Source organism: Sminthopsis crassicaudata, chromosome 2, assembly GCF_048593235.1.
Source record: "Sminthopsis crassicaudata isolate SCR6 chromosome 2, ASM4859323v1, whole genome shotgun sequence".
Classification (NCBI taxonomy): domain Eukaryota; kingdom Metazoa; phylum Chordata; class Mammalia; order Dasyuromorphia; family Dasyuridae; genus Sminthopsis; species Sminthopsis crassicaudata.
In genome coordinates, this window is record NC_133618.1 from 457,608,605 (window position 1) to 457,622,865 (window position 14,261).

General features: G+C 41.4%; 1 protein-coding gene across 1 annotated transcript in view; it reads right to left on the bottom strand.

Moving 5' to 3' along the window:
- Positions 1-14,047, bottom strand: part of ASTN2 (astrotactin 2) — a 1,161,487-nt gene extending 1,147,440 nt beyond the window's left edge. Inside the window, 1 exon segment of the mRNA XM_074292901.1 lies at positions 13,462-14,047. Within this exon segment, the coding sequence (XP_074149002.1) occupies positions 13,462-13,936 (475 nt within the window). The 5' untranslated portion in view covers positions 13,937-14,047.
- Between the last annotated feature and the right edge of the window lie 214 nt (positions 14,048-14,261).

A 14,261-nucleotide genomic window follows, 5' to 3' on the forward strand; every position in this document is an offset into this window, starting at 1 on the left:
TCTGCTATAATGAAAAGAATACTGGGCCAGGAATCAAAAGAACTGAGTTCTATGGCTCACTCTGCTATTAACTGCCTATGTGGCTTTAAGCAAGTCATTTCACTTCTCTGAGTCTTCATGCATCCCCAAGAGCATATGGCATGATCCCAGAGAGTATGTGATCAACCCATTGTAGGGTAAGAAGATGGTTTTATCTTAGCCTTTACACACTCTATCCCCAGATCACCTAACATCTGGGTCACATGGCGAGTAAATGTCTGAAGTTACACTTGAATGCAGGACAAAGAATCTTCCTGACCTTACTGCCCATCTCCCTCCCCCAGGTCACCTCCCACACCATTTCTAAAAGTGGGACAAAAAAAGTCTCACAGGATCATCGTGCATGGATAGATTTTCATCTGCATCAAAGAGCTCATTACATTATCTACCCCCACCCTCCCCCCAAAAAACCTGCCCATTTTCTGCAAAAGGAATCACTATCCTTCTAGTCACTGGGGTTCACAAACTTTGTTCAGCCTTGATTCCTCACTCTCCCTCACTCTACTAATCTAGTCAGTTGCCAAATTTTATCTTTTCTCTCTCCACTCCATAACTCACATAGCTCCCTTTTGTTTTCCCCATACAACCATAAACCTCATTCACTGCTTTATCACTTCCCACTCGGACACTTGCAATAGTTTCCTAATTATACCCTCTGCCTCAGTTTTACCCCTCTCTAATTCATCCTCCACACAGTTTCTAGATGATTTTTTCCATAAAGTAAAAGTCTAATTATTCTACTTTCACACTTAAATTCCAGAGTCTTCTTACTCTGAAAGCAAATATTAGTTACCCTTAGCTTATCCTTCTATTTTTATCTTCTATTATTATTATTATTATTATTAACTTCTATTTTTGTGTATGTTTTGAGTTACTTAAATATTAACACAGCACTATATTGTGTAATTTGTAAATAAATATTCACATATTAAGAGTGAAAAAAGAAGTGCTTAAAAAAAAATGTTACTGATGTGACGGGTTCTACACCTTGGAGGCCACTCTAAGGTATCTTAATTCTGTCATCTGTAATACAAATGTTAGAGTAATAGGAATTTATCAAAATTAATTCATTAAATACCCCTATCTCATCCTTCTATTTCTTCCATCCTAAGATTTTTTCAATTTTTTTCCTCTCCCTGTTCCTGAACCCACTTCAGATAATGGCAATATCCTGTTTCCTGAATTGGGAGAAAATGAGTCTGAGTCATAAGAAAGAGATTGCTTTTTTTTTTTTTTTTTTTTTTGACTAGGTAATCTAGGTTTAGTGACTTGCCCAGGATCACAGAGCTAGTAAGTATCAAGTGTCTGAAGCTAAATTTGAACTCAGGTCTTCCTGACTCCAGGGACAATACACTTATTCAACTGTGCCACTTAGGTGTCCCAGTCATGAAAAGGAAACGGAAAACAAACAAACAAACAAAAAACAACCTTTTCCAGTCACTCCAGGACTTCTATTAGAAATGCTCATATACTTACTGTCCTCAAGGTGGGGTGACAAGGAGGAAGAATGGCAGGTATTCCTCCATTTATCAATGGTATCAAACCCAAAAAGAAAGGGGTGAAGTAGGGGTAGTAGAAATAAATCTAAGCCATATTTAAGGATCCTTATACAATATAATGACTTAGGATACCACATATATTAACATTATCTATGTTTTATTTCATTTTTTCGTTTAAAATTATTGCATTTTTGTTAAATGTTTTTCAATTACATTTTAATCTAGTTTCAACCTCAACATTCCATGTCATATTTGATACCTCTACTCTAGATCCAAGTATTAGTGAATGAAAGAATGTAGTAGAGTGAAAAGGACATTAATTGTGTAGTCAGAAGACCCAAGTTCAAAAACAACCTGTAGTCTTACTTTCCTATGTAAAAATTGAGCAAGTCACGACACTTACCTAAATTTCTGGGTCCTCATATATAACATGGAGTTTGGACTAATCAACTAGAAAGTCCTTTCCAGCTCTAAATTTATTAACACGATCCTATGAGCTTGAGTCAGATTGAGAATGTGGAAGTCTACAATTATAAATTTAGTCAATATTGCAGTCAGGATTTAAACCCAGGACTTCTGGGTCCTACATGATTTCTGGTACACTCACTGTACTCTTTCCATATGAGGATTAGAATATTAAACACAATATAGAGTACAGTATTGGATTAAAATATAATCCAATGAGGGGATAAAGTGACTTCCATCTCTTAGTTCTAAATTCTACTTCCCTACCACAGTGTCCTTTGAGGTCAAACCACCAATACCAAGCACAAGTTGGTGAGGAAAGATAAAGAAAAAGGGAAGGAGACTTCAGGATGAAAGCTTTCCAAGTCAATTTTCAAGGCCTGATTTTCATGCAGTTAATCCCAAGGTCTACAGAAGTGACTATAAATCCCAGAGGTACTGAGCTCCATCAATGGCGGGAAATTGAAAAGAGGACAATTGGGCGCATACATTTATAGACTAATGGTTACTTTGGGAATAGCAGAGATACAGGACACGGCTCTGACCAGGCAGACTGTGGCTAAATGCCGCTAGTATTCTCCAGGTTGTACTACCCCCATCTCTTTACCTCCCAGTGACAATGAAACAGCTACATAATTAGACATGCTGCCTTTGGAGCCCCTTCTTAGAAAGTTCCTACAAAATCTGTCTCACTATTTAAATGAGGATGGTGAGGGAAATAGAATAAAAACTCAATGTTTCTGCACTTTATATTCACATGACAGAGGAATACTTGAAAGGAGGATACTAAAAGGATAACAACTGTGAAGATCTAAGTCTCTATGACTTTCTGCCAGTGATAATAATAATGATAAAAGCAAACAGCTCACATAGTGCTTAAAAATTTGAAAGGGCATCTTGAACCCCTTCCCCCAGAAATGGCTTGTTATTATTGCAATAGTCTCTCCTCCTTGTTCTCTCTAAATTTAGGCTCTCTCTTTTTCCCATCCACATTTGGCTAGACTAACATTTCTTAAAGATCGTATTCATTGCATCATTTATTCAGAAATCTTGAATGGGTCACTACTTACTTTGATATCCAGACTAAACACCTCTGAATTCAATACAGAAGAAAGCACTAACTTTGGCAATTCAGGAACATGGGCTTCTAACAAACAGTAGTAATTTAATAAATATGTTCACTTTAATAAATTTGTTCACTTTTTACTTTGTGAGCAATGCAATTGAAGCCTTGGTTTTCTCATAGGAGAATGGGTATAATTCTCAGATTATCTATCTTGAATGAAGTGATATACTTTATCATCAAAAAGTGCTATATAAATGCTATTTAACCTTTTTTCAAAGTTGTTCAACCTTGTATTTTGCCCTGAATTTTCCATCTTCAAAGCCCCCCATTTTTCTTGAACACATATTCTGATCATATCAAGTATTATCAATATTCTACAATATTCATTTCCTACTTTGTGACATGATATTTCTTCTGTTGAATCAGAGAGAAAGCAATGGCTTGGAAGTCAGAGGACTGATTCAAATTTTCCTTCTATCATTTATTACATACCTATATAACCTTGATTCATGTCCAACTCTTCATAATCCTATTTGGTGTTTTTTTAGGTAAAAATAATGGGATAGTTCATTATTTCCTTTTCCAGCTCATTTTACTGATGAGGAAACTGAGTACAGTATTGGATTAAAATATAATCCAATGAGGGGATAAAGTGACTTCCATCTCTTAGTTCTAAATTCTACTTCCCTACCACAGTGTCCTTTGAGGTCAAATCACCTCATCCAAGGTCACACAGATAGAAAATGTCTGAGGCCATATTTGAACTCAGAAAGATGAATCTTACTGATTCCAGGCCTAAAGTTATATCTATGTACCTTCTAGTTGCCAACCTCCCTAAGTCAGTTTCCTCATCTCTAATACTAAATAAATTAACTAAATGGTCTTTAAGGTCCCCACTGCATTAAATCTATTACATTATAATCCTCACCATTAAAGAATGTTAGATTTAAAATGGGAAGATTTGGGATTTAGTCTTGATTCTTACATTTGCTTTCTGTATGATATTGAATAAGTTATTTAATGTCTTTCAGCCTCAGTCTCCTCACTTGTAAAACTAGGTGGAGGAACTTGATGTCCTCTAAACATGCTTCTGGATTTAAATCTATAATCCTATAATCTTTAGCTATCCTTGAAAGTTTACTTAAACCCAAATTCATCCATTGGCATCCTTCTCTGGCTACTTTCTTAACTACGATCCCCATCCCTTGTTTAATAAAAAGAGGACCACAAAAAGAAGGCCAAAGCTTCAGAATTATACCTCCTACATCTATAATATTCCCAATCATTTTTTCCCCTACAAAAATTCTGTGAGGTAGGAAGTACAAGCATTTTAAAGATTTAAGGCACAAAGAAGAAATGCGAATTAGACTAAATTCCTCCAAGTTGTAAGGCTCTTCCTTGTGAACTGAGTGAACTGGGAATTGAAATGGAGCCTCCCTGCTTCAGACCCAACATTCTGTTCACTGGATTACACAGCTCAAAGAGAGTCTTTAGCTATCTTCAAGTCCAATTTTGTTTTATGGATTCAGAAAATTAGATCCAGAATGGGGCAGTGACTTGTTCAAAATCATATAATTAGTTAAGAATTGTGTTTTCTGGCTGATAGACCAACTTCCTTTCTTCCCTGATTCTATTTAACATGCAAGGGTAACAACAAAATGAAAATATTATAACAATGACCAAGCTTGGCTCTGGAGAAGACTTGGGAAAAGAGAACTCCCACTTGTTTTGCAGAGTTAGGGGACTACAGATATGAAATATTTTATATACTGTCAGCCAAAAGAGATGTCTTGATTGGTTTTGTTGAAGTCAATTGTTCTTTCCATGCTTTAAAAAAATATTCTTTGTTACAAAGGATAAATCGGTAGATAGGGAGGGGAAAGGAAATGAATATATCTGGAAATAAAATGCTATGAAAACAAAAGGAATAAATGAAAGTAACATAATTCAGGGGTTCTTTTTTTTTCTCTTTGAGTTTGTTATAAAAATACTTTGAAGGCCCCTTTAGAAGATTATTGGATCTAGTCCAGGACTCATATTTGCCTTATATAATTGGCTTCTTTTTGACTTGTAATAATAGCAACCAACATTTATGTAATACATTAAAGTTTCAGAAGAATTTAACATATATTATCCTATTTAAGTCCACAAGACAGATAACTACAGTGTTATTATTCCCATTATGCAGATGGGAAAACAAGAGTTTTCTAGAAATGAAATGACTCATCAATTGCTATCCAGTAAATATTTGATGCAGTATTGGAACCCAGAGCTTCCTGACAAGTCCAATATTCCATCTCCTTTACATAGTCAGCAAGTCATTGCACCCTATTTGACTTATTTGCTTATCAGCAAATGAAATGAAGAAGGAAATGGCAAACTACCCCAGTATCTCTGCCAAGAAAACCTCAAAGAGTGAGATTCAACTGAACAAAAGTATAAATCCAAGCCATTATTAAGATATATATATATATATATATATACATTGAATTCATAGGACTAGATCTATTATTGCTATTATCACAGAAAGATCCTCTAGTACAACTCTCTTGCTTTACAAATGAGGAAACTGAGGCCTAGAGAGGAAAAATTACTTATGTGCCCTTAAGCAAAAAAACAATTAAATTGGGACTAAATCTCAGGTTCTATACTTCATAAACAGTGTTCGACCATAGTACACTGTTTGGATCATATGAATCTTAAATGCTATGGGACCCGATCAGCTTCTGCTCTCCCCCCCCCAAAAAAGAGACTGGGGATGATGGTGGGGGGAATAAAGTATATAAGAAATGAATAGGAGATAGACAGTACTGTTCATCCTCCTTTCTGAGTATACTCTAGAAAGATTGCCTGGAAATTCAGTTAAAAAGGAGTTGCTTCCCTTTCCTTCCTATAGTTAATCTTCTGTTGCCACTAGCTGGTCAGTATAGGTACTTGGAAAAGTAACAGCTCTTTAAAAAAGACTCTATCCTCTCTGGCTGTAGGACTTGTGAAAATACCTTTGCTCACTAGGTTTTCTCCTCCCCGGGAAAAGTAATCTTTTTCTGTCTTTGCTCTTCAAAGATCTTCTGATTAATACAGGAAGAAGGAAGTATTCCTTCTCAAAGTCGAGAAGTCACCCCCAAATTCATAAGTGTTTTACAAGCTAATATCATTCCTGCAAGGATAACAGAGGACTCTCTTTCTCCTTCCCTCCCTTTCTCTCTGTCTCTGTCTGTGCCTCCCTCTTCTGTCTCTATTTGTGTCCTCTCTTTTCTCTCTCCCTCTCTTCCTCTCCCTTCCTTCCTTCTCTCTCTCTCTCTCTCTCTCTCTCTCTCTCTCTCTCTCTCTCTCTCTCTCTCTCTCTCTCTCTCTCTCTCTCTCTCTCTCTCCCTCCCTTTCCCTCTCCCTTTCTTTCCTAACCTTACCTCAAAGGAAAGGCGGGAAAGAAGAAGAGGAGTTTGTAATTGTCAGACTGGGTCCAGAGTCTGAGATATACTCAGTTTTTTCTAACACATCATTAAAGTCATCTGTCATGGTGATGCTTTCTGTTAGATTCATCCCAAGGCTTGCATTTTCCTCTGAGTTCCTCATTTTCCATCTCCCTCCTCTGCTCTGGTCTTTCTGAAGTAACCAGGTTTAAGTGGGTTTCTAACAAAGGGGATGCTAGGAGATAGGAGCCTCTGTGGAACAGGGCAAGCTAGCCGACTCAGAGTAAGCTAACTCCTGGACTAGACATACACTGATTAAGATACACAGAATGAGCTGCCTCCCACAGGGCCAATTCAGTACTCTGAGCTGGTACAAATGGTCAGGCTCTCGGCCACACCACGGCTCACAACGGTAGTTTTCTTTTGCTTCTGTGGCTCCAGAAAAATCAGGGCTGTGTTTAGCCCTGGCACCTCAGCTGATGGAGCACACCTCTTCCTACTATCTTAACCTCTAAACAGGGGGAAAAATGATCTGCTATATCACCATCCATCTCAGTTCCTTTTTTTATCTAAATTTTCAAAAAAAATACATTTATGTTGCTTCTAGATTCTTGAAAGAAAAACTACTAGGAACACTACTTCTGGGTTGCAGAGACTGTCACAAAAAGATGCAGTAATCAGATTTGAATGAGCAAAGTGGGAATTTTAAGAGGGAATTGGGATCTAGGAAAGATTGGAATCAGATTAACATGCTACCTGACAGCACCAATCTCTAGCTAGAGACACCCCAGGATGCTCCCAACTATTAGGAAATCCTCATATAACATTACAAAGAAAAATGTAAGGGACAAAATAGTGAGGCAAAGAAGAAAAAGATACATTGTAGCATTCCAAATGTATACTAATGTATGCCCCATTCTGTGAATATGGAGAAGTGGACTATATACAGAACAGGACTTGGAACCAGGAAAACAAGGTGGGTCCAAGTGCTGATTCTGTCACTGGCTTTGTGACTCTGGGAAGGTTATTTTCCTCTTAAAAGTCTAGGCAATTGTCTTAAAAACTTAATTTGCAGAGAAGGTCCTGACTTTCACTGGTAAAGGGAGGTACTTCATCTCAATTGGAGTCTGGTCAGATGAAGGTGCTATTAACCTAGTTCAAAAAAAGATCTGTATTTGAATACTTAAATGTGAATCCTGGCTTTGTAACTACCTGCATAATCTTGGAAATATTGACAAGTGACCTCTTTCTGGGCCTCAGTTTCCTTATTTGTAATATGAAAGAGATGGATTAGATTACCTCTAAATGTTATTCTTAGCTCTAAATCCTGAAATCTAATTGTTAATCTGAAGAGGTCATTTTTCTACCTGTAGTATTCTCTGGTCCTTTAAGACCACAATTCCAAAGAAGCCCTGACCTATAGCTAAAAACCTTGAGATGAGCCCTTTGTATTTGCCTGTGCCCAAGTTCTCTGTCTCCCTCTATTCCCTCCCCCCACAACACACTCTACACCCCCTCAGTTACATGTTTTACATGACAAAGAAAATTACTGAGAGATGTTTAAGACAAAGTAAGGTTATTAAATTCTCTTTTCCCTTTTCCCCTGAATCAAAGCTGGTGGTAAATAACTGAATTTCCCCTCCCATGACTGCTATTAAGTAGAGTGGCAAAGACACATTTAGGTGTATATGGTAGAATCAAAACTAAATCCCAGATAAGATCTGGGCTGCCTGTGGATAGGTGCTGCTGGGGATGGGGAGCAGGGAGAGGGAAAGAAAAAGAAAGAGGAAGAGAAGATTGAGCACAGGAGACCAACCAGCTACCTCTTCTAGCCAAATTCTTTCCTATTTGAGTACTTCTCCAATTCTCCAACTAACAAATCAGGGTGATAATGGAGAAAAGTGGAATGACCATCACATAGCTGTCAAGGTTGAAAGGGAAGTTAGAGATGATCTAGATTTAAATCCAGACCCCTATTCTCATTATGATGTGGCCATGAGCAAGTCACAATTTTTTCCTCCTCCGTGTAAAATGGAAGTAACATCATTTGTGGTACCTATATTCCAGAGTTAAACAGAAATATAATAATAGGAATATCATTATCAAACTCAGCCCCTTCTTCACAGAAGTAAGGAAATTGAGGCACAGGGATATAAGTGACTTGACCAAAGACTTGCATTGGTTATAAAGTTAAAACACTGTAATTTCCAAATAACACAATTTCATTTGCCTTCCTCTTGACCCTTATCATCTTCCAAATGAGTAACATAAATTTCCCTGCTCTACTCCAAACCACAAAGCATATCCAAATCCTGTTTCAAGGCCCAGCCAATATCACTCCACTAAAACTTTACCAGATCATTTCAGTCCAATGATTTCTCCTCTGAAGCAATGACATTTGATTTACTTCTCTATGACTTAATTATACATAGTCTTGTGACTGGCATTTCTTATATTGTCTTAAAATTAAACATGTACACACCTGAAGAAGTGAAAGGACCCTTGATGTATTACCACATAGGTTTCCTTTCCCCTTCTTTAATTACTTAACTTTTAAGCTCTATCTCCATAACTATATGGTATATAAACATATACACACCTGAAGAAGTGAAAGGACCCTTGATGTATTACCACATAGGTTTCCTTTCCCCTTCTTTAATTACTTAACTTTTAAGCTCTATCTCCATAACTATATGGTATATTCCATAAAATCAAGGACTATGTGTAATTGAGGATTGTATCATCTATAGTATCAAGCATTCAAAAGATGTTCAATACATTTTTGCTTTGCTATTATCCCAACAGAATTTCAGTTTCCCTCTTTTCTATTTTTGAAGCAGCTTATTTTTGCATTTAGGCCTTCTGTACTAGAAAACATGGACTTTAGGACCCTTAATCCATTTCTGATTTTTAATTATTCCCATCCAGGAAGGAAAAGCCCGTTTATTTATCCAGGGAAGGTCATGCCTGACAAAGAAGGAAGAAAGGAAAGCAGGGAAGATGTACAAAGAAACACTGCTTGTAATTCATTTCCATATCAGTCATGGGCAGGTTAAATTGTTTAGGATACTGGACAGAGGGTGAAAGAAAGGGAGAAGAACTTGAGGGAAAAAAATGAAGACAGGATTTCAGAGCCAGCTTCCAGAGGAGATTAGTTGTGCAAAAAGAAATCTTTAGAACATAAATAGTCACACTTGGTGAGGGGGTATATTTTACTTTTTAAAATTCACTTTATGGAACTAAGAGAACTTTTAACACCCAAGGGGTTGGTTGAATAGTGTGATGCTGGGTCACTAGAATAAACAGAATAAACTGCCCCCAAGAATCTAAGGGTAACCTCATTAGACACCACCACTTTCTAGCCGTCCCAGACAGCAAAGGCTTGATACTTTTTACTGACAACTCTCCTTGAACAACAATCACAGATTTCAACAGGTTGAGTCACTCAGAAGCTCCCGATATCCTCTCTGGTCAGAAGCAAGACAGAAATGTCTACTCCTATTGGACAAACAAACATATGCCATGGGAATTCTTGAGAGTCAGGAAACTGATCAATTGATTAGGTAAGAGAACAAGTATCTCTAAGACCATGAGGACTGGGAAGAGGGGATAGCAGGAATACCAAATCTTCTCTTTTTACTTGTTGTAAGGCTCTCCACAAAGCTCACTGTGCACCCAGTGTTTATCCGCAAACAGTCTCAGACCAATACAAATAAAAAGCCTCCGTTTCTGCATAGCTCCTGCCATCCATCCCCAACCATCTGCTTACTGCCGATGCTCGCCAAATTCCCCAGCGGGAAGCAGAGCCACCACAGGTCCCTGGCACAGGGCAGAAGAGAGAGCTGGGGAGGGTATACCCTAGAAGCAGGCAAATATCCAGGAACATATCACAGTAGGATGAAGGAGAAAATCATTCACAAGGTAGGTGGATGAGGGGGTAACCTCAAGGAATAGAGTTATACTTCACAGCCTCCATAATTTCTGGTACACTCTAATCACAAAACATTTATAAAGGTTCCTAATGAAAATGAAAATTCTTAGAAGAAGAGGGGAGAAGGATTCTAGATGGCAAACAGTTGAGAGAATTCAGGATTTTTTAGCTTTCTATAGCATACTTCTGCTTCCAGTTATTTCCAAGACATGATTTCATCTTTTCAATCATTGAAATCATGGCTTTTCTGAGAAAATCTTGACCACATGGAAAACAAAACAAAACAAAACAAAAAAAAACATAGAACTCTTGTTCAGTCTGGTCTAGTGTAGCAGCCAAACAGCAGAACCTCCCAAGGTTCTGAGATTCTCATACTCCTCTCCTCTAAGCAGGTCACATCTCCTCTTGTAATTTTGTCATTTGGGTCTGTAAATCTGTTGAACCAGTGGGTTTAAATCTTAGGACTAGGAGACCTTGGTACAGTTGGGTGACATAGTCTGTTCTATTCTGTTAAATGTGGAATCCTGGGGAAGAGGGGAATTCAAGGAGTCTTCTGGTTCCTGAATTCAGTGACTTGGGTCTTATTTCCTCAGGAGCCAAGATACAGAACATGAAGAAAGGGGGCAGTAGTGAGCCTAGAGGGAACCCTGGCCGCTTTTCTTTAGAGATCATAGATTGCTGAGTTCCAAGGCTGCTACTAGCAGGCTAAGATTCCAGTCCCAGATTTCTTGTGCTATTTGTACCATGGAGCCAATAATGGACTCCAAGAGCTTAGTTGAAAGGGGGGGGGGGGCACAAAGCTAACCCACATTGGTGAATTATCTTCTCTTCAAGACCCTGTTATCTTTCTAAGTAGAGTGGATGCTCTGAAGGAACACAAAGATAAAATAAACTGTCCTGAGAGGTCCCCCAGAAGGAACTTAACCTTAAACTTGCCACACCTCCCCTTTATCCTTCTCTTAGGGAAGCTAAGAGTACTCCAGTTGCTGTAGACTTGAGGGCTAAAAGAGGAAAGAAAACAGGACTGAATGGAGCAGAGCAGTGTTGAGTGCCCATCTGCTCCCCCCCCCCCCATTTTATCATAGAGGAGAAAATCCAGGGCTTTGGGAAAAGAAGGAGAAAGAGGAATTCAATTTATATTCAGGCATTTTGCTCCCGTTCTTTTGCATCTTCTCCCACTCCTTAGCATTTTAGAGTTGAAATGGATTTTAGAAATGATCTAGTCTAGTCCTTTTCATTTTACAGAGGAGCAAAATGAGGCTCAGAGAGTTGAAATTACTTGTCCAAGGTCATAGATAGTTTAAAAAGAAAAGCTCCAATTTGAACACATATGTTCTTATTTTAAGTCCAGTTTCCCCTCGACATCTCTCCAAGTTTTCTTTCTCAAGTGAACAAGAGCTGATCGAATCGGAAGAAAGGGTGTCCCTCTATCTTTTGACAAATAGTTCCTAGATGGGAATGCAAGCCAAAAGCCCCCCATCTACATCCAGAACAAAATCCCCCAGCGCTTGCCTCCCAGGGAGAACTGAGAAGAATTTGGGACAGACCAAGGGAAGAGGGGTCCTTCAATAAATAGTAAACGGTGAACTTGTGTCTTATTGGACAGACTCTATTAGCAAATCTTTCTCCTGAGCTCAAATTAGTGGATAGATAGGGACAGGGAGACAGCTAGAAAGAGGAAGATTAAAAACAACAACAACAACATTTTTGAATGTTCTAGATAATTAAGCTAACAAAAGAAGAAAACAAGCCAGTTTTCTGATAGCCCTGAAGGAAACGCTCCTTGGGGACTTCGACAAATAGAGAAGGCGTCAAGTTGCCCCGGAACTTTCTGATTAAGTTCTGCCTTCCCTGTATTCTTTCAGTCCTGCAAGTTATTATTTGCAGCAAATCAAGTGCTAAGCCATGGGAGCTGTGCCCCAGGAAAGGAGTAGAGACCAGGAGACAAGGTATAAGTAGACAAAAAACAGAAGATACTAATGCCAGGGACCAGATTTGCTCTGGAATTGTGTCAGCGCAGACCCGGAGATAGACCTCACACTAGTGTTCTGCCCTTTCTCTCCCTCCCCCCCCCCCCCCCCCCCGCTCCCCGGCGATTTCCAGGAAAAAACCCTTAGGGACAAGAGTGTCATCCTCATACTGAGCACATTCAGATAAACAATAATCTAGGCAATATTTTTCATTAAAGGATCTTCCCGATTTGCCAAATCCCTAGAGCGGGAGGTTCCGCTACTGATAAGGGTGAGGAGAGGTCAATTGCCCTAGTGCAGGGGTTATCCCTCTTCCCCGCCCCCCCCCCCCCCCAGTTTCCACTATTTCCTCCAACACACATAGTTAACTAATAAACTCTTCTTTCAGCACGACAGCGCCCCGGAGGGGGAAAGGTAAAGGGAGAGCTTTCCTTCTTTGCCCTCTGCGTCCGGGAGTCTGTCCTGGGAAGCACTCCGTTCTCTCTAGATTTCCATTGCCCCAAAGCCAGGTTGTCCAAGTTCTGATCCCAAGAACTGAAGTCCCCTCGGCAGGAAATCTGGCTCCCACCAACTCTCATTCCAATACCCAAAGGGAACAAAATCCCAAATCCACAAGCTGTCACCCTCCAATCCATCCCCAGGCACCTTACTGCCAGCTGCTCCCCCTCCCAGAGCACACTAGAACCACCTGTGCGCTGGTCCCCTGACAGAGTTGATGGTAGTGAAAGGGTGCCCCTTCCTCCAGCCAGCTCCGATCATAGCCCTCCCTCCCCTCCCCAACTCTCTCTCTCTAGTCTCGTTCAGGACAGTCTCCAGATCCAAAGCAAGGACCTCGCTCCCCACACCCCCTGGGGTCCTGGTCGAACTCTTCGGGCCCCAAGCCAAAGATGCACGAGAGTTAATGGAGATTCTCTCGTCAACAGATGCTTCGGGCCCTGGGGATTGTCTGAGCTCCGAAATGTGATGCCCAGTGAGGATACATCCCAAAGACAGTCCAGCGAGCAAGGGAGAGATCCTGAGCTCCGGATCCCACCTCTGGGTCCCACTATGCCTCCCCCGAACCCCGGGTTCTGCCTCTTACCCAGAGTGAAAAACGGCAGCTCCGTGTTGTCCAGGTCGTCCAGCACTGCGATGCGCCCCGGGAGCTCATTGCGCACAAAGAGCAGAAGCCGGGACTCTGCGGGGCTGCCCGGGCCGCCCGAGCCCGAGCCTCCCGAGCCCAGAGAGCCCGCCGCCGCCGCGGCGGCCGCGGCGGCAGCGGCTGCGGTGGCGGCTCCGGTTCCGGCTCCGGCCCGGCCGCCGCTCCAGCTAATGTCGCTCTCTCGCAGCACTGGCAGCGTGGACACGGTGACGGTCTTCAGCCGGCACGAGCTGTCAGGCTCCCGGGAGGCAGAGGAGCCGGGCCCGCTGGCCAGCAGCAGGAGGAGAGGGAGCAGTGGGGCGGGAGCGGAGGGAGGCGGTGGCAGCAAAGACGAGCGGCCGGAGCCCGAGCCTAGGTGGAGCCGGAGCCGCAGCCGCCACCGGAGCCCGAGCCCGGGGCTGCTCGGGTCGGCCATGCCTGAGGGGGCCGCGGGGCTGCAGCCCGGGAGGGCGCACCAAGAGGCGGGTACAGGGGACGCTGGTGGTGGAGACGGAGACTGGAGGAGAACAAGGACGCTGGAAGGGAAGGAGTCGAATGAGTCTCTTTCTAGCAGCCCCCAGCTCTGGGGCTCCGCCTCCCGATCGGCCCTGGACCGCCCCCCCCCCCGCACCGCCTCCCCAGCTCCGCCGCCCCCACCATGTCTCAACCCGGGACCTACTCAGCTTCGCCCCCCTTCCTATTTACCTTCGGGGCTCGCCGCAGTGACCACCTATCGCCTGATACCCGAAGAGTCCGACTCC